This window comes from Rhinatrema bivittatum, chromosome 14 (assembly GCF_901001135.1).
Source record: "Rhinatrema bivittatum chromosome 14, aRhiBiv1.1, whole genome shotgun sequence".
NCBI classification, from domain to species: domain Eukaryota; kingdom Metazoa; phylum Chordata; class Amphibia; order Gymnophiona; family Rhinatrematidae; genus Rhinatrema; species Rhinatrema bivittatum.
The window spans coordinates 32037538-32057147 of record NC_042628.1 but is presented as its reverse complement, the minus strand read 5'-3'; the positions used below and the strand labels follow the sequence as shown (position 1 = coordinate 32057147).

The window sequence follows — 19610 nt, the reverse complement described above, 5'->3', positions numbered from 1 at the left end:
TAGTACTGCCCGTCGCACACGTGTCTCTCGTACACCCCCACATACAGGCTCCTATGCTTTCTCTCGCACCCCCCCTCCACTCAGTATAGGCTCGCTCCCTCCCTCTCTCTCTATCTCTCTCGCACCCCCAATTACAGGCTCCTGCTCTCTCTCTCTCTCTCTTGCACGCCCTCCCTCATACATACAGGCTACTGCTCGCGCACTTTCTCGCACGCCCCCATACAGATTTCCACTCTCTCGCACACACCCCCATAGAGGCTCTTCTTGCTCTCTCTCGCACACGCCCCCTTCCCCATACAGGCTCCCGCTTCCTTCTCACACGTACACATCATCTCTTTTTCACACACACCAGCTCCCAATCTCTCCCATATAGAACCACTTTCATAATCTCCTCATATTTTTTTTTTTTATTTTATTTAGGGGTTTCTTATATACCGAGGCACGTTTGCAAAACATCACTTCGGTTCACAATGTAACATAACTTAGCAACAGGCTTTACAATAATAACCTTAACAGGTAGGGGTTAACAAGGGCAGGAGATGATAATACGAGAAATATATACAAATGTACAAGTTGATTTTAACAATTAGGTTAAATAAAGCAATAAGGATAATTAGCAGGGTTAAGTAATAGATGGAGGGGGAAGAAGGGGAGGAAACCTAGAGTGGGTGGGGGGTAAGGAATAGGCGAGGGTCAGATGGGGTAGGGAGAGAAAATAGACGGTGCGAGGGTCAGGTGGGCGGTCGGTTGGTGGTCAGATGGGTGGTCATGTCGAATCTATGGGGGGAGTCAGTTCGTTAGTCAGGATACGCTAGTTTGAACAGCCATGTTTTAAGATTGTGCTTGAATTTTTTGTGGCAAGGTTCCTGGCGTAGTTGGGAAGGCATTTTATTCCAGTGGGCGGTTCCTGTAATGATGAATGATCGCTCTCTAAAGGTGGTATGCTTCATGAACTTAGGAGAGGGTATTTGGAGTTTGGCTAGATGATGCGTTCTTGTGGGTCTTGTCGGAGTGTGAAGCAGGAGATGTTCTGGGAACCATTGCATGTCCTGGTTATGAACGGCTTTGTGTATTAGCGTGAGTACTTTATATATTATCCTGGAGGTTACAGGGAGCCAATGTAATGATTGAAGGACTGGTGTAATGTGGTCATGACGGTGAGTGTTGGTAAGGATGCATGCCGCAGCATTTTGTAATAACTGTAGAGGTTGTAGGGTACTTTTTGGTAAGCCAAGGAGGATAGCGTTGCAATAATCAAGTTTGGACAGGATCATAGCTTGCAGAACTGTGCGGAAGTCGGAGGTATGAAGAAGAGGTTTGATTCTCTTCAGGGTGTGGAGTTTGAAGAATCCACTTTTTATGGTGGCTGAAATGAATTTTTTGAGGTTAAATTGGTCATCTATTATAATGCCAAGGTTGCGGACTTGTAGTGTAGGAGGGCAATCAGGTAGTGGGGTTGTGGGGGAGATATAGCGTAAAGGGTTGTTAGGAGGGGAGAGAATGAGTAGCTCTGTTTTGTTAGTATTGAGTGCTAGGAAGTTATCGGAGAGCAATTTATTTATCTCAGATAGCGCAGAGTTCCAGATCTTCATTGCGTTTGTAATGGAATCCTTAATAGGGATGAGTATCTGCACGTCGTCAGAAGATATAAAGTGCTGGATACCCAGTTTAGAGAGGAGATGGCAGAGGGGGAGGAGGTATATATTAAAGAGTGTAGAAGAGAGGGATGAACCCTGTGGTACTCCTTGAGATAGTTTGACAGGGTTGGACTTGTTACAACCAATTTTTACACTGTAGCTTCTGTCACTAAGGTATGATTGGAACCATAGTAGGGCTGTGCCAGCAATGCCAATTTCAATGAGGCGTTTGATTAGTGTGAGGTGGTTGACAGTGTCAAACGCCGCAGAGATATCTAATAGTGCAAGTATGTGGGATTGTCCGTTGTCCATGGCTTTAATAATGGATTCTGAGAGGGTGATGAGAAGTGTTTCCGTACTATGGTGTTTGCGAAAACCATATTGGGATGTGGAGAGTATGTTGTGTTCATCAATGTATTCCGTGAGTTGTTTGTTGATAATCTTTTCCAGTATTTTGGAGAGGAATGGGAGGTTTGATACTGGGCGATAGTTGGCTAGTTCATTGGGATCCAAATTAGGTTTTTTGAGAGTGGGTTTGATAATGGCATGCTTGAGTTGCTTTGGGACTTGGCCTAGGGTAATGGATTTGTTCAGTATGTTTGCGATGTGTTTGGCAGTGGTAGAAGGGCTTGTGAGTAGTATTTTGGTGGGCAGGTTGTCTGAGGGGTGATAGGCAGGTTTGATTCTTTTGAGGGTAGTTTCGATTTCTAGTGCAGATGTGTTTTCGAAGTTCCATAGAGAGGAATTTGGGTTTTTTGTGTGTGGGAGTGAGTATGTGCTTTGGTTGGTGCAGTTTATTGAAGTGATTTTAGGTGTGGGTGAGTTTGAGGAGCCAGGATGAGCTGTGAAGCATGCCATAATGGTTTCCACTTTGGAAAGGAAGTAAGATGCTAGATTCTCACATTTTGTTTCATTGCCATTGTCGGGAATGCATCTGTCTTGAGAAGTGATGAGGCTGTTTACATATTGGAAGAGGGCTTGTGGGTTGAACTGGAATTGGTGGATTCTTGTGGCGTAGAAATCTTTCTTTGCTTTTTCTGTGGCTTTTCGGTAGGCGTGTAATTGTGTGCGAAACTGTGATAATGTGGTAGGAAGGCGGTTCCTTAGCCAGGTTTTTTCTAATTTACGAAGATTTAGTTTCATGGTTTTAAGTTCATTTACATACCATGGTTTTTTGATGTTCTTTTCTAAGTTGATTTTTTTGGTTTGAGAGGGGCAGAGTCTATCTGCTATGTTGGTGGTGATTTGGAACCATGAAGAGGTGGCGGAGTTAGCATCTGTAAGGTCTATGTTAGGTAGTTCTTCTGAAAGGGCCTCTATTATATCTTCGGTTTTAGCCTGTTTACGGAATCTGATTGTTTTTGTAGGTAGTGAGGATTTGGGGGCATCTTGTATAGTGCACCATGTATCGATACGGTAGTGATCTGACCAGGGAATAGGCGTACAGATGGGGTGGTCAGCTTGGATTAAGGTATTAGTAAATATAAGGTCAAGGGTATGACCCGCTTTGTGTGTGGGGTTAGTCACAATCTGTTTGAGTCCAAGGGCATTCATGGCTGTCAATATGGTTTCGCATGAAGGGGAGAGGGGGTCACAGTCAACATGGAGATTGAAGTCTCCGAGAATGATGGCTGGGTTGGCAATGTTTATATGTTTAGAAATGTATTCTATGAGGGGGGAGGGGTTCTTTTCTAGGATGCCGGGGGGGGGGGGGGGGCGTAAATTAAGCAGAGTTGGAGAGAGCTAGACCTAAAGATGCTGATCTCTAATTTGGGTGGGGGGGGGGAGCAGATTGGAGAGAGAAGTTGAATCTCTTTTTGGCTGCAAGGAGTAGTCCACCCCCTTTCTTTTTGGGTCTAGGAATGGAGAAGATGCTATAAAGGTCTGTGGGGAATTGGTTGGTTAGTGCAGTATCAGTATCCTTTAACCAGGATTCTGTGATGGCACATATATCAGGGGATTCGTCAGTAAGTATGTCATATAGTATGGTGGTTTTCTTTACAATAGATTGTGCATTTAGAAGTAGAATAGAGAAGGTCATTAAACCTATCAGTTGTGAAAGGGGAGAGGCCATTATGGGTATAAGTGATCTGTGTTGTATGGTTTGGTATGTGTTTCGGATCACTTTATATGGAGTGTAGAAGTGTGTAATGGTGGGAATGTGTTGGATGTGTTGATAACCCACAAAACCAAAAACAATTGTAACACTGGTAATTAATTCATATGAATCAATCTCGCCAAATATATGTAGGCCCCTCACTCTAAGGGTCTGTCAAAGTAATACAGACTCCTAATTAGGTATAGGGCCACCTTGCTTTAATTATAACATCTTTAAATTTTTAAACTTTTTTTGCAATTTTTCCTTTTTTCTTTTTTTAAAATGTCAAGCAAAAATGATCGATGATAGGCATTAAATCACCGCTGTTCATAGCACAAAGGTGTCAAAAGATACGAGAGGAACCGCAATACTCATCTGTTGCCAAATTTTGGCTGGTCTCCCTCTCCCCTGTGTTGATAACCCATATTGCTGATTAATGAGTGGGTGGCAGTATGGGAGGTGGTTGATAGGTGTGAGTAGTAAGGTTGTTTGCTGCAGGGAGTCGGGGTGTAAGGAACACATTAACATACACGATTCACTTTTACAAATGAGATATCAGCAGGTGACATTGTCATAGGAGAGCGTGGTAGGATGTTGTTTTGGGATAGAAGAGAGGCGAAGAAGGAGGCCGAAAACTATTATGTTTTCGGCCTCCTTCTAAGCTCGCAATCTTACACACACACACACGCCCTCTCGTTCTCACGATTTCCACTTATTGGACCACCTCTTCGTCCTCTGGAGCGGCCCCAAGAAGGGCAGCAAGGCTTCCAAAACCTCCATTGCTCGTTGGTTAAAGGACGCGATTGTCTCGGCATATGTGGGAATAGGTTGTCCACCTCCAGCGGTGATTAAGGTTCATTTGCTTCGAGCTCAAGCCGCTACCTGGGCAGAGAGACAGGCGGTATCGCCACAGGAGATCTGCCGTACCTCTACCTGGAAATCGCTATATACCTTTGCGCGGCACTATCGCTTAAATCTTCAATCACTGGGGTTTGGCTCTTTTGGTGCTCAAGTCATTTGAGCAGGGCTTTCAGGGGCCCACCCTTCGTAGGGAAGCTTTGGTACATCCCACTGTCTGGACTGATCCGGATACGTATAGGGAAAAGAAAATTATTCCCTTACCTGCTAATTTTCATTCCTGTAGTACCACGGATCAGTCCAGACGCCCTCCCTAAGATTATATGGGGTTGGGATTGTCTCTTAGCTGTGGTGTGCATCTGTTCCTGACACTTAATGTCATTGGTACATGGTTCTCTTTGCAAGTTCTTTTTCTTGTTCGCACGGTTCATTTGTTTTTTTCTACCGCTGTTCTAGTTGCACGGTTCTGGTGTACTTGCTCCATCCAATGTTTTCTCTACGCTTTGATATTCTGAATACTGAAGGGACGCAGAGGGTGTAACTGCTTATATAGGGGCTCCTTTCAAGTTTCTCTCTGACTCCATCTGCTGGAAGGCGGGGACATAACCCACTGTCTGGACTGATCCGTGGTACTACAGGAACAAAAATTAGCAGGTAAGGAATAATTTTCTTATCTTCCAGTCTCACAAGATCCTCCTACAGTTCATCACAATCCGCTTGAGATTTAACTATTCTGCATAATTTTGTGTAATCCGCAAATTTGATCACCTCACTCTTGTACCCCTTTCCAGATCATTTATAAATATATTAAAAAGCACCGGTCCAAGTACTGATCCCTGAGGCACTCCACGGTTTACCTTTTTCCACTGTGAAAACTGACCATTTAATCCTACTGTTTCCTGTCTTTTAACCAACTTGTAATCCACAAAAGGGCATCACCTTCTATCCCATGACTTTTTAGTTTTCTTAGAAGCCTTTCAAGCAGGACTTTGTCAAATGCCTTCTGAAAATCCAAATACTCCACATCTACCGGTTCAGTTTTGTCCACATGTCTATTCACCCCTTCAAAAAAATGTAGGAGATTTGTGAGGCAATACTTCCCTTGGATAAATCCATGTTGGCTGTGTCCCATCAAACCATGTCTATCTAAATGTTTTGAGATTTTATTCTTTATAACAGTTTCCACGATTTTTCCCGGTCAGGCTCACCGGTTTGTAGTTTCCCGGATCACCCCTGGATCCCTTTTTAAATATAGGGGTTACATTGGCCATCTTCCAGTCTTCAGGTACATCGGATGATTTTAATGATAGGTTACACATTTTTACTAATAGGTCTGAAATGTCATTTTTTAGTTCTTTCAGAACCCTGGGTTGTAAACCATCCTGTCCAGGTGATTTACTGCTTTTCAGTTTGGCAGTCAGGCCTACCATGTCTTCCAGGTTCACTGTGATTTGGTTCAGTTGATCTGAATCATCACCCATGAATACCACCTCCGGAATGGGTATCTCTCCAATATTCTCTTCAGTAAACACTGAATCAAAGAAATCGTTTAATCTTTTCATGATGGCCTTATCTTCTCTAAGAGCCCCTTTAACCCCTTGATCATTCAACGGTCCAGCCATCTCTACCCACATGCACACCCACGCAGAAGGAGAAAGTGTAAAATACAAGGAGGGAAGTGCGCAGTTCCTACCCCCAGTCACTCCTGAAATTCCCCTTACTCCCAATGAGCCCTCCTAAACACCCCCTCATATACACACATCACATTCCCAGCCATTCCTCAACACGCGTGCGCGCACACACATACCCTCAGTCACTACACCCACCCCAACATACATGGGAGGGAGGAGAGAGTTGGAGGGGCAAAGTAGAGTGTGTGAGAGGGAGAGTGACACACCTGTCCAGTTCAGCTCCCCCCGCCACCCCCTACATGCACAAACCTCACAGCAGCCCCATAACAAACACACAGACACAAACTCTCTCATGCCCACACACATGGGGGGCAGGGAGTCTGTGGAACTTGAAAAGGGGGAAATAGCCCATCCCCCCAGCATACTTACTCTCATCTCTCCACAGCACGCACACATGGTGGAAGAAGGGGAAATTGGGAATACAGTGGTGGGGAGAGAGAGATGGAGCCAGAGAGACTGGTACACATACTCACATGGTGAGGAGAGAGAGAGAGGAAGGGTGGATGGGCAGAAAATGTGGCTGAGTGTCCCTTCCCCCCCCCCCCCCCCCCCACACGCATTCTGCTTACCTCCTGATCCCACTTACATATCCACCACTCATACCTACGCACCATTCCCTCACAGGAGAGTGGTAGGGGAAGAATGTTGAAAGAGCAACGGGGGGAAAAGTGCAATCACAACTACACCAATCCAACCACACATACTACCTACACCACCATATACCCACCACCACCTGCAACCCCTCCCACTCTGCAAGCCTTCTGTCACACCTTACCCCTGCCTCCCACACAGACACCTACCTGCCATTCCTCCACCCCCAGTAGAGCAAGTACAAGGCGCATCTAATGTACCCATCCCGCTGATTGATTCATAAAACATATTTTTTGACATTGCCATGAAATTATCACTTTCTTTTTTTGGGAGTTCCCTTAGCATCCACACATACTCAGCCAAGGGAAGAGAAAGGAGGGGCAGGGTTGAGAATTCTTTAGCTCTCTCCTTGTCCTACTTGGCCCCCCCAAGGTACAAAACATAAAGTCTAGAGAGCTGAGTTTACTGGCAGGGTCGGTGAGTGAAGCAAGCAGGGGTGCAGCCTATACTCTTATACATAGAAACATAGAAATGACAGCAGAAGAAGACCAAACGGCCCATCCAGTCTGCCCAGCAAGCTTTTGCACTTTTTTTTCTCTCTCTCATACTTGTGTTACCCTTGGCTCTTAGTAACCTTTTTTATTCTATTTCCCTTCCACTCCCGCCATTAATGTAGAGAGCAGTGTTGGAACTGCATCTAAGTGAAATAGCTTAATTTAAAATAAAATGAAATAGCTTAGTAAAACCTTTAAAACTCTTTGGCTATAATTAACATGCCAAATGCAGATGACCAAATAATTCTATATTCTTTGTTTTGCCAGGTATGAAAAACTTTTTGGGCGTCTGTCTGACTATAACTTTTGTGTGACTAATGCAATGAAGAAAGACCTGAATGCTAACTGGAGAATCAAGTAGGTCGAACGGCAAGCTTTTGGGTGTTAGATGCCAATGGCTTTAAAAAAAAAAAAAAAAAAAGTGTGTGTTTATACCCACATATCACTTTTATTTAAAGCCTATAACCATTATACTGTGTATATATGTGTGTGTGTGTACATATATTTATTTACTTGGTGAATTTGACAGCAGTGTTTGTTATATGCTTTCATTATTGCTGGAAGTGGGTAAGAAATTACTGTGCTTCCGGCTATGGTTTTGGCAGTCTGGGGTTGGGGGGAAATAGAGGTTGCAGGTGAGGGGAAGAGGTGATCCTTTTTTTTTTTTTAAGCAAAATTGAATATGAGGGCAGGGTCAGACTCGGGGGGGCCTAGCACACGCTGCATTTTTTTTTTTTTTTTAATTTGGTGGGTTAGGATCAGGCATTTCACCTTTGAAAATTATCCAGCTAAAGATAGCTGATAACTTTAGGAGAATATATTCAGTGGGATGTTTATCCTGCTGAATATCATGGAAAAGTATACAGATAAATTGTCCATTTTGCCCGCTTTCTGAATATTGGCCTCATAATGCGTAGCCAAGATTGATGTACTCTTTAGTAAGGGGAATGGACTGCAAAATTAATTCAGCCTATAATCCAGGTATTTCCCATAAATCTGTTTCCAGATCATGATGATCTAAGAAATCAGGGACTTTGCTGTTTTCCCGAGCTGTTTATTATCATGACTTCATGTGATCAACCTCACACACTTGGGAGATTTCTGGATTATAAATGGAGTTTTGTATTGCAATTGCAGGTCACATTTTTGGTCTATAACTACTAACAAAAGGAAATTATTTTCCGGTGACTGTAGGTCTCATTTATCTTCTGCATATGGGGTGGGGGGATAATTTTTGGTACTGCCCACACTGTTGCAGAATCCATGGGTAAGGTTTGCCTGCTGATTCTGTACTACATTTCAAAGTGAAAGTAGGTGCATGCTTTCACTTGAAAAACTATCCCAAGAAAGCAGTACCTGCTGGGTCGTGTGGGTGGGTTTACCGAGAAATCTACCAAGCGGAATTTAAATTCCAAAGTGTTTTATATAAATGCAAACCCAGCCCCTGAGCCCTGGGCATGCACTGTCCCTGTGCAGACAACGTGACGTGTGCGGTGGCACTGCACGCGTGAGTCTACCCACACACAGGGGGAGCAGTTTTCTAAAAGCCCTTTACCTGTGGAAATGGCTTTGAGCACACAAGTATATTGTGTGTATATAGTTCTGATTGTTAGGCATCAGATGATTTCGTTCAGCTCTGTAAATGGAAACACTGTAGTGAGTTAGCATTCCTCGATATACTGTTTTGATGAGACCATCTGCTTTTATCATCGCAGAGCAATAACTCTTTATGACAAGCCCCCATCTATCTTTAAGGAAACGCCAATTGATGTTCAGCACAAGTTGTTCATAAAACTTGCAAAGGACTATGCTGCCTTTAAAGCACGGTATGTGTAGTGTTAGGTAAGTATATGCTATGCTTGAACTTCTTCCTACTGAAATGTTAGTACCTTTTTTGTTCTCTGTTTCTAAAATTAAAAGTTCAGATCTAATCAGGTTTGTGATTTAGCAAGTGTTTGGTATAAAACTGTATGGTGATGGGGCTTTGAACGCTGTAGTTCATTATGGTTGGAAGAATGTTTTCCCCTTTACCAGTTTTTTAACCATTTTGAATGTTATCTTTGGATAATTATTGCTTGTGATCTGGTTTACGCCTAAAGTAGATGGCATAATGATATATTATGCACATTCTTAAGTACAAGGATTGAGACGAGACATGGTACACGTTTTTCATAAAGAAAACTCTTACAACAGATGTCGCCTACTTGTTACAGAACTCTAATTTACTATGAGCAGGGCTACCTGTCCTGTAATAAGAAACGTAAAACCCCAAAGCTGTTTTTTCCCTGAATTGGTCTTGTTTGGAAAAAACTTCTCTGTTCCTTGCCGTCCAAGTAGACCAGTCCTCACAAGTGGGAGACAGACTCTCTAATGCCCCCTATATAGTATTGTTCCTGCATCAGTCTGCCAGTATTATCTGTCTCCAGTAGATGGTGGGCATGCAACTCTTCTTGTGGACATAGGCCTGTCAGGACGAAGGCAGGGCTCTCTTTGCTCCTGAGGTGCAAGCAAGCTCCTTCCTTTGAGCAGGCAAATTTGGGTCCCCTATCAAATTGGACAAACCTGAGTGACTGCTGGTAGCTCTCTTCTTCTGAGGTTTTCACCCCCCCCCCCACCTTCTTTCAGTAGGATAAGAGGAATTGGACTCTTATATTTCCTTCTTACTTTTTCGCTCTTACTCCTTCCTTTGGGTTATGAGGGGCAAGTTGCATTGGGGACAGATTTCCTTGCAGGACTCTGCGAACAAAAAAAAAAAAAAAAGAGAGAGAGAAATGAAGCCCAGGCTTCCAACTCTTGCACAGGCTCCCAACCATAAGTACCTCTGGCTTGCCTTGGATGTCAAGGTCATATGGGCAGAGCAGCTGATGGGGTTTTGTGTTCTCTGTCTGTCTTAGAACGATGCCCATATGTCCTGAGGTTGAGAGGTCAGCATTTACAGAATCTGACAGCAGAACTGGAAGTGTGGCGTGTGTCCAAGGAAGAGCAGCGCTATTGATCAGCAGCACAAGCTGGACAGGTCTGGGGATGATTTCTGTTATGTTGTGTTTTTACAAATTGTGTAATTACCCAAAATATGGAGTCAGAAAATGAAACTGTAACAGTTAGCAATACAACCACATAGCACGCACAAGTCCAATTTGAACAATTCCTTCTGGATATAATATGTTATGTAAACAACTAAAGCCGATTTTTCTACAATTCTCAATATAGAAGACACTTATAAATGGAGGTAGAACCATTCATAATGCCCGTGCTTTACTTTAGTGGTTATGCTTTGGGTCAGTTACAATCATTATAGTCCTTTGCCACCCCTCCATATCCTATATATATTTTTTTTTTTATTTTTGAGGTATGCAGATCAAAGTAGAGAGAGCAATACTCCTCTTTTTAGTTTATGCTTTTCCACAAAAGCTTTACTTTACACAGACGGAACGCCAGCCTGATGTCACTCTATGTTTCGCTCACGGCTGCTTCAGGGGCATTTGGCTGAAGTTGTTACTGTTTCTTGGTGCTTTTAGCTTAATCCCCACCGCACAGCGTGCCATCTATACGTTGCCTGTTTAATTGTGATGTCCGTGTAGATAATTGTCCTTTCCTCCTCCTCCTCCTCACATACTTTGGAAAGTCCATGTGAAGGGAAACTAAGGCCTCCTTTTCTGAAAGCGGAAACCCTTGCTTTGACTTTGTTGCAAGAGATGCATTTTTTTTTTTTTAATGAAACCAGTTCAGAAGTTCTTTACGTTGGATGTTGGAATCCTGGAGGCAACGCTGCGAGTTTGCCTCTCTTGGTCAGCTCATTGCACAGGGTGACGCGTTTGGGTTCCAGGATTTCAGGACAGCCCTTTTTCTGTCAGCAGCTCCTGTCTGCTAAAGGTCCCATTGTGGCTTCTGCTGGTCACAGTGCAAAATTGGAGCAGACATGAAGCAAGGGTGGAAAAAGAAAAAAAAAAAAACTTTACATTTTTTCTTTAATGTAATGTTTATATCACTGAGCGGGGAGCAGAAAACGTTCTCTCTGTGCTTGGAATGATTCTGCTAGATACATTTTAATAGATGTCATTACATTTTTATTAAACTGTCAGGATATGCATTTAGATTTCTGTTCATTAAAGCGTTGTGTTCTGTTTTGTGCCTGAGGCCTACATATTTACAGAACAAGACCTTTATTCTATATGGGCCTGATCTTATTTAATTTATTTTTTTAAGAGGTTCTCTGCGTGTAAATGGACTTTTGAAAACTGCCCCGGGGGTTGTGCACGTAAAAGGACATACGCTAGGAAGAGGCATTGGAATGGGGAAAATAATTTACGATTTTCGAAAGTGTGTGTATACATCTACTTGCACACCTGTTACGCCTGCTAACAAACCGCTGTAAACATGCATGAGTGCGCTGCGCCGGTGTTTGCGTGCGCCCACTCATTTTCAAAGCCGACTATACGCATAAGACCACGCTGAAAATTCAAGCTAAAATCTGCGTGTATTCTGTACGCGTAAACTTTAACCCTACGTGGGCCCTGAAAATTGCCATCTGTGTATACATTTCGTTGTAGGGAGGCTAAGAAGAGGCTTATTTTTCATTCTTGTACAAAAGTAATTGGGGCTTTTGAATGTGTGCATTAGTGATTGTTATTTGTTTACTTTTGTTTCAGAGGATGAAGACTTTTCAATATTACTAAGAGCTTTAGAAGGTAAATTGGAACAAACACATTTCCTGTGGATATCTATAAAACCATACCTCCTTATGACTGTTTGTTTATTCTACAAACTAGGATACTGCTCTTTAAATTGTTTTCACTTTAATTATGCAGCTTTCAATTCAGGGCATTTCAGCAGATTTTGCTGTTTTTCTCCTCTTAATTTCTATTTTGATTTATTTAGTTGTTCAATAGAATGCGCATTGCTATTTGCAGGTGGTTTCTAAGCCATATACATATAACACATTTAAATATGTTGTTCACTCACCGCCTTGGTTGAACAAATCAGTACAGAAAAGTGACTTATAAATGACTAGATTAAATAATTATAAACTTGCAAGGCTCTGTTTAGCTGGCGATGCAGGCTGAATTCCTTTCAGAAGATGTACATCCCCAAACACATTGCAAATTTAGGGCCTTTATTCATAGGGACGGTAAATTTCAAAGGTCCGCATTGCACATGGACACACCGATTTTATAACATGTGTGTGTCGATGCGCACATTACAAAACTTGCTGCCCGTGTGCACAATTTTATATCTGCGCGTGAGTGCCGTCTCGCATGTGTAAGTCTGGGGGGCTGTAATTTATGTTCACAATATGTTGTGTGTTTTTGTTTGTTTGTTTTCTTTTAAAGAGCATGCAGCTATGCTTGCACATGATGGACTAGCGTAGTGGATATTTTCTTATATTGGATGCAGGGCATGCAAGCATAAGTCATGCATATTCGTTAGGGATATCCTGAAAACCTGACTGGCTAAGGGGGACCACCTTGCACACCACTGCGACTAATGTGTAGAATTCTAGATGTTTTTGAATTGAACAGCTGTTTTGACTTCTGACTACAAAGTGGCAGATAGACTATAATCAGTGGTTCTCAGCCTGTTCCTCTGGGATTGTTACAGCCACTAGCATGACTAGTAAGAAGTGTGTATGGGAGATAGTCAGGAGAGACTAACCAGTGGCACACTAATATTTATTATGACCCTGGTATATAGACAAAAGTACAAAATTAGAATCTGTGGTGAGCCAGTTCCACACAAACATCTTTCTATACCTAACTACCAAATAAATAGAATTTATCTCTTACTCAAAATCAGCTGGTTCTCCACTTTGGCCAGAAGGAAACAGGAATACAGCTTTTCAGATTACTGCTGCTGTATTCTGCATTGCTTTTCACACACACAAAGGGCTATAGCGATTGCACAGGCTGCACTGTCTGTGCTAGGCTGTAAGTTTTCTTATTTTTTTCCAATTAGCAGGAGAGACCCTTTGATGCATCATTCAGCTGAGCTGCTGCAGGAGTGTGGAAGAGAGCCATCTCTTGGTTGGAGAATACACTGTCCTTGAGTTAGTCCATGTAGTTTTAGTATGCTGGAGGGAGTATCTTTTTCCAGGTGCTTGCTAGATCTTTATGCTCCATGCCAAAGGTCCTTGAAGTAACAATTTTGCTGGTGGGCATGATTTTTTTTTTTTCTGTCTCATCCAGAAGTATCTCTGCATACTGGCATGAAGAGGGAAAGAGGCTGCAAATCCTTTTCCTGACTGATTATGGCTCGATACTAATGCCAAGCTGAGGTTCATGTCGCCCCAATGCTTTCCTAACAGGATCACCTGGCCAATTTAGTTTTCAAGGCATTTACAATGAATATAAGATATGTTTGCATGCACTGCCTCCTGTACATTCATTGTGGAGATCCCGAAAATCCGGCTTGCCAGGAGTTCCCCAGTTGGAGAACCACTATGCTTTGATATTATCTAAGCTGTGCAGCTGCACTATTGTGCAGGCTAATAAAAGAAGATAAAATGTTCTTTAAAATAATAAACATGGTGGTTCTGATATACTACACCTAGGCAAGATAATGTAGCGGTGCTTACTAACTTTTATTGTGTGTTAATGTCTCTCTTAATCAGCGATGTGCTCGTATTTGTGTGTGTGAGTCTGTGGTTGTTTCCGTTTGTCAGGAAAAGGTGTAACAGACCCTCTGCCTGCCTTCCACTTTTGCTGACAGTTTAGAAAATTGCGTTAGCATAGTGGTTTGAGTTTCGTTTGCACAGGCCATCTCAAAGTTTGAGAACGATTTGGACGATTCCATGATTATTAATGTGTGTAGCTTTTTTTTTTTTTTTTCCTGATTTGCAGATTTCGAACAGTTCATCAATGATGGAGCAAAACTTCCCTCTTTAGTGTGTGCGATAACAGGTAACTTTTTTTTTGTCTGTCAGGCTTTCCCATGAAGTTATTTTTCTGTGCTTTACAAAGAGTAGCAAAGTTTGTTTCTCTTTCGCATGCTTGGCCTGATTTCAACAGGAACTAGATCCTGCCATTTTAACACAGACACAGCTTGCATGAAATCTGTAATATGCTGTACAACATTCTTTTAAGGATACACGAGTTTGAAGCTTTTTGACAAGGTGATTTGTCAGGCCACGTTGTAAGTTTCTTGGCGTACAGCCCAAACCTGGCATTTTTTGGCATTGTACTGTTCCCAGCAGCTATGCTGTGGAATTCATCCATTTCTGGGCTGACGATGAAAGGGCCCCAAAGTTGTGAGTTGTTTTTTTTTTTTCCCTTGGTGTTAGGCTTGCTACCATACTGTAGGCAGAAAGTGCAAATGTTGTGATTTTTGGGTGAGTCTGAATGCTAAAGAGGGTTCTTTTAAGTACCTAACAAATGGGTCCTAAAATTGCAGTCTCCATCCCTGATCTGCCCGTTAGCGTCATGTTAACGCATTGATCTAGAGATGTGAATCGGAACCAGAATCGGATCCGATATCAGTTCTGATTCACATCTCTACATTCCGACATGAAGGCATGTTCACCCGAATAACTTTGATGGATTAGAGGTTAATACTGGCTAAAGAGTAAGCATGCCCCTTAACCCCTGCTGGGGCTTTAGTGCAGTGACCCTTTCACAGCAGCTTCTGCTGCTGATTGGAGGCTGCTTTCAAGTACAGTGCAGTCCGTATAGTACAGTTCATGCAAAAGGATCCTATAGCACTTTGCAAACACAGATAATGGAGAGGCCAATTCTGAAACAAATTTAACCAGGTAAATAAGCAGTCAGGTAGATAAAATTGGGGGCTGAAAAGTTCTCTCCTCTCCTCCCCCCTTCTGTGGTAAAAAGTACCTGGTGCACAGAAGGAGCGAGAGGGTGCAGAGCTGAAATCCCTGCATGTGGTTTACGGTGCTGATTAGATGCAGAGTCCTTGGGTGCTGACATTTTGAAAGACGCTCTGCAGGAAGTTTTCCTCTGAAAACTTGCTTGCAGTGTACCCGTGGCCTGCAAGCTAGCCATCAAGTTTAAAAAAAAAAAAAAAAAAAAAAATTCCCCCCCACCCCCGCATTAAGACTTGTTTGGATGGTAAGAGTTGCTCAGGAGGCTCCAGGGCAGCTAGGACTACGGCACCTGGAAAAAGCCCTGCAGATAGAGTGAAAAATCACCTTTAACGGGAAAGTAGAGTTTTATCTGTGGATAGTGCTATACAACTGTGGATGTAGCGTGCATTTTTACCATACTGTCTGCTGGTTGGTATCGCATCATGCTGCAGTACTCATTTAGAATGCTGTTATACTTTGCGCAGTCAATCTGACATATTTGTAAAATATAACGGCAATCAAGCACATGCTTTTCTTTTTTTTTCCTCCTTTCAAAGGCAAGGGTCCTCTAAAGGAGTATTACAGCCACCTAATAGAAAAGTTGCAGTTTAAGCACATCCAGATCTGTACACCTTGGTTAGAAGCAGAAGATTACCCTCTTCTTCTTGGTAAGACTCACAGGAGGGAGTAGCTATCAGCATACATTCTGACCTGGCTAATGTATAGTTCATGCATCCAGATGTTCCCTGTCTCACAATTCATGCTGTCAATCCAGTGTTAACCTTGGCTGTGTATTGTCCAGATTACTTCACTTCTCTGTAACCTTGATATGCTCTTGTAGGATGCTAGATAGATAATTTAACGAAAAGTGACATAGAATAAACAGTAACATAACTAAATCTGTACAGTTTATATAACACAGGACAAACTTAATTTTTTATCATAAATATTTGCTTAATTGTATAAAATCCCCTTTGCTCCCATTTTTCCCTAACAGCAAAGCATAGAAAGGAGGTACAAGAGCACAAGCATAACATCCTATTTTCATTTGTGTGTTTTATTTAACAATATAATGTTCCTCTGCCCTCAGGCAGGCCAAGCTACACTAGTGGGTTATGCATTTCTACCAGCAGATGGAGATAGAGTAAACTGACTTGCTGATGTCACAGACATATAGCCATGTCCCAACATCAGTCTGCCAGTATTCTCCATCTCCAGCAGATTGTGGAAATGCATCTCCCTAGTGGGGATTGCCCGTGTTTTGAAAAAATGTGCTCCTGAGGAGACACCTGACTGGTCCCTTCAGCCAGGGAAGGGCTGAGCTCAGGTAAAACAGAGAATTGGGGGGGGGGGGGAGTAATAGGCCCCTTTTCCTTACCGGGTTGTTTCTCTTCCTCTGGACTAAGAAATCCCCCCACACAAACACCTCTGGGGAGTTGTTGGAGCGTGGAGGTAGCGCAGGTCAGCAGGTAGAGTAGCATTCTGCTTAGGTCCTACATCATAAGTTAGCCATGTGGCAGGTAATTAAGTCGCAGTGAGGCGCACTTAGGCCGTGGCGGGTGTCTTCCCCCCCCCCCCCCCCCCCCATACAGGAGTATGTGCAATGTGGCTGAGGCTTAGTTGGCACGCATGTACATGTGTGTATATGTGCACAAGCCAGTGTCCTAGATTTGAATGTGTATTTGCATGGGTACGTCTGCATGCAGGAGACAACTGACAATAGCGCCGGGAGCTAAGAATTCTGAACGCCTTTCTGTATGTGTGGCTTGCCATATAAGGGCAATCCAGCCATTGCTCTCACTTTGCCTATGCCAGCGCTGTCTGCAGGATCACGGTGATTTGCCTCCCAAGGATTTTGCTGCTGTTGGGGCATTCCCCAACTGATGGAGGACTCTATGGTGAAGAGCACAGGACACGATGCGATGGACAGTTTCCCTCCTCCCTTGCTCCTGATGGTTGGCACATCCCAGGGGGAGGATTTGGAGAGTGCAATGTTTGGTCTATGGGTCCTGGTATGGATTCATCCTTCTCCTGGGTGGAGTTTTTCCCAAAGGTTACAAGCCTTTCTGAAAGAGGTTTTCCTGCTTGGTGTCCAAGTCAGGCAAGCGCTATAAAGGGGCTCTCCCTGATGAGGTAGAGGATGAGGATCGTGACCTCTCAGATGATTCTGGTGGTGATGCAGATTCCACACCTCTGGAAGAGGGGAAATTCCTTCTGATTTGGAGCCTTATAGGTTCTACGCATCTTTCACAAGTGACTTGCCAGGTCTGTTGACTCAGACCCTGAAAACACTTGGCGTAGATGGGAAGAAAGATCCCATCTTGGTTAACTTGTGTAAAGCATCCTGTTTTTTTCCATTCTTGGAACCAGTGCAAGAGTTAATTGATCTTGAGTGGAAAGCTCCGGAAATGAGTTTTAAAGGTGGGCGTTCCTTCACGGGCCTGTATTCCTTAGATCCTAAGACAAGGGAGCAGTTGCAATTCATGAAGGTTGACGCCTTGGTGTGTTCTGTCACCAGGTGAACCATTATCCCGGTCGAAGGGAGAGTAGCACTGAAGGAACACCCAGGATAGAAGAATTTAGGCCATCCTCAAGCAGGCATTTGAACAATGGCAATGAATTTGCAAATAGCTACTTGCTGTTGCTTGGTGTCACAAGCAGGTTTGCGTCTCTCTCAGGAGACTCAAGGAGTGGGAGCAAATAGCAGGACAGTGATGGAACCAGGAGCCAAATTTTTAGCGAATGCGGACTGTGACTTAGTGCGTACGGCTGCTAGAGATGTAGCTTCCATGATAGCAGCAAGATGCTTGCTGTGGCTGCAGACCTGGTCGTTGGATATGATTTCTAAGTCAAGTTTGACAAGGTTGCCCTTTAAGAGTTCTCTCTTGTTTGGGAGTGAGTTGGAAAAGATGGCAAATCGATGGGGTGAATCCAAGATTCTATGATTGCCGGGGGACAAAAAACAGCACTGCGTTCTTTTGTGGCAAAAGGCTGCTTCAGGTGCTTTTGTCTTTTTCACCCTTACAAAGGTGCAGCAAATCAGAAGTTGCGTCCCTTTGCAAGATCCCAGTCCTTTCAGCCTTAGAAGCCAAATAAGGATGCATACTCCGGGACCAGAGCATCCTGGCCTTCATAATGAAGGTGCAGAGGCCCATTTACCGGTTCTGGAGATAAGCAGAAATCTATCTCATTTTTATCACAGGTAAGCCTAAACCACGTCGGACCAGTGGGTCCTGGATGTAATAAAAGATAGCTGAACTCTAGAATTTCTTCTGGATGTCTTTATGGCCTCCCCATTCAACTCGCTAATGAAGAGAGTTGCAGTGGAGGATATGTAACCGCTTAATGGAAATAGGCATATCCGGCTCTGCACTGCTCTGGTTCACATCCTTTCTGAACAACAGACACTACAAAGTCAAAATAAATGACAAAGAATCTCACTCCATTCCATCAAACCAAGGTGTACCTCAGGGTTCGTCTCTTTCCCCTACCCTGTTCAATATATATCTACTCCCTTTATGCCAGCTACTCAATAGTCTCAATCTCACCCACTTTATATACGCGGACGATGTACAAATCATAATCCCCATCTCAGACCCCATCTCTACTCTAAATTTCTGGAACAACTGCTTACACGCCATCAACCTTCTGCTCTCGAGTCTCAATTTGGTCCTAAATACTTCCAAAACGGAACTACTGGTTATCTCCCCTTGTGACAACAACCCCCTCGCAAATAATGCTAGCATCCCATTAGCAAACCAGGTCAGAGATCTTGGGGCCACCCTTGACTCCAGAATGAATTTCAAAAAATTCATTAACGCCACAACCAAAGAATGCTTCTTCAAGCTACAGGTCCTGAAGCAACTTAGACCGCTCTTGCACTTCAAGGATTTCCGCTCGGTGCTTCAAGCCATACTGTTTTCAAAGATCGACTATTGTAATGCTCTATTACTTGGTCTGCCCGCTTCGTCCACCAAACCTCTTCAGATGCTGCAAAACGCAGCGGCTAGGATCCTTACAAACACTCGTCGCAAGGACCATATCACACCAATACTAAAAATTCTACACTGGCTGCCCATCCAATATAGAATACTTTTCAAGGCTCTCACCATCATCCACAAATCAGTCTACCAGCAATCCACTCTCCAACTCACCTTCCCACTTGAATTACATACTTCCGCAAGACCGATCAGAACTGCCTACAAAGGTTCGCTCAAGGCCCCCCCCAACAAATCATCGGTCCACAACACTATTCACAAGCGAGCTCTTTCATCAGCAGGTCCACTACATTGGAATTCACTTCCACAAGACTTACGCCAAGAACAATGCCATTCAACTTTCAGAAAGAAATTGAAAACCTGGCTTTTCGCAGAAGCCTACCGCTGAAGG

At 43.4% G+C, this 19610-nt stretch overlaps 1 protein-coding gene across 5 annotated transcripts in view; it reads left to right on the top strand.

Annotated features, from left to right (window-relative positions):
- Nucleotides 1–19610, top strand: part of ALG1 (ALG1 chitobiosyldiphosphodolichol beta-mannosyltransferase) — a 488005-nt gene that overhangs the window by 441153 nt on the left and 27242 nt on the right. For all 5 annotated transcript variants that reach the window (XM_029577321.1, XM_029577319.1, XM_029577317.1 and 2 more), the window contains 6 exons: nucleotides 7697–7786; nucleotides 9145–9255; nucleotides 10324–10445; nucleotides 12079–12117; nucleotides 14266–14325; nucleotides 15779–15889. In XM_029577321.1, the coding sequence (XP_029433181.1) occupies nucleotides 7752–7786; nucleotides 9145–9255; nucleotides 10324–10445; nucleotides 12079–12117; nucleotides 14266–14325; nucleotides 15779–15889 (478 nt within the window). In that variant the 5' untranslated portion in view covers nucleotides 7697–7751. The remainder of the gene's footprint in view (nucleotides 1–7696; nucleotides 7787–9144; nucleotides 9256–10323; nucleotides 10446–12078; nucleotides 12118–14265; nucleotides 14326–15778; nucleotides 15890–19610) is intronic.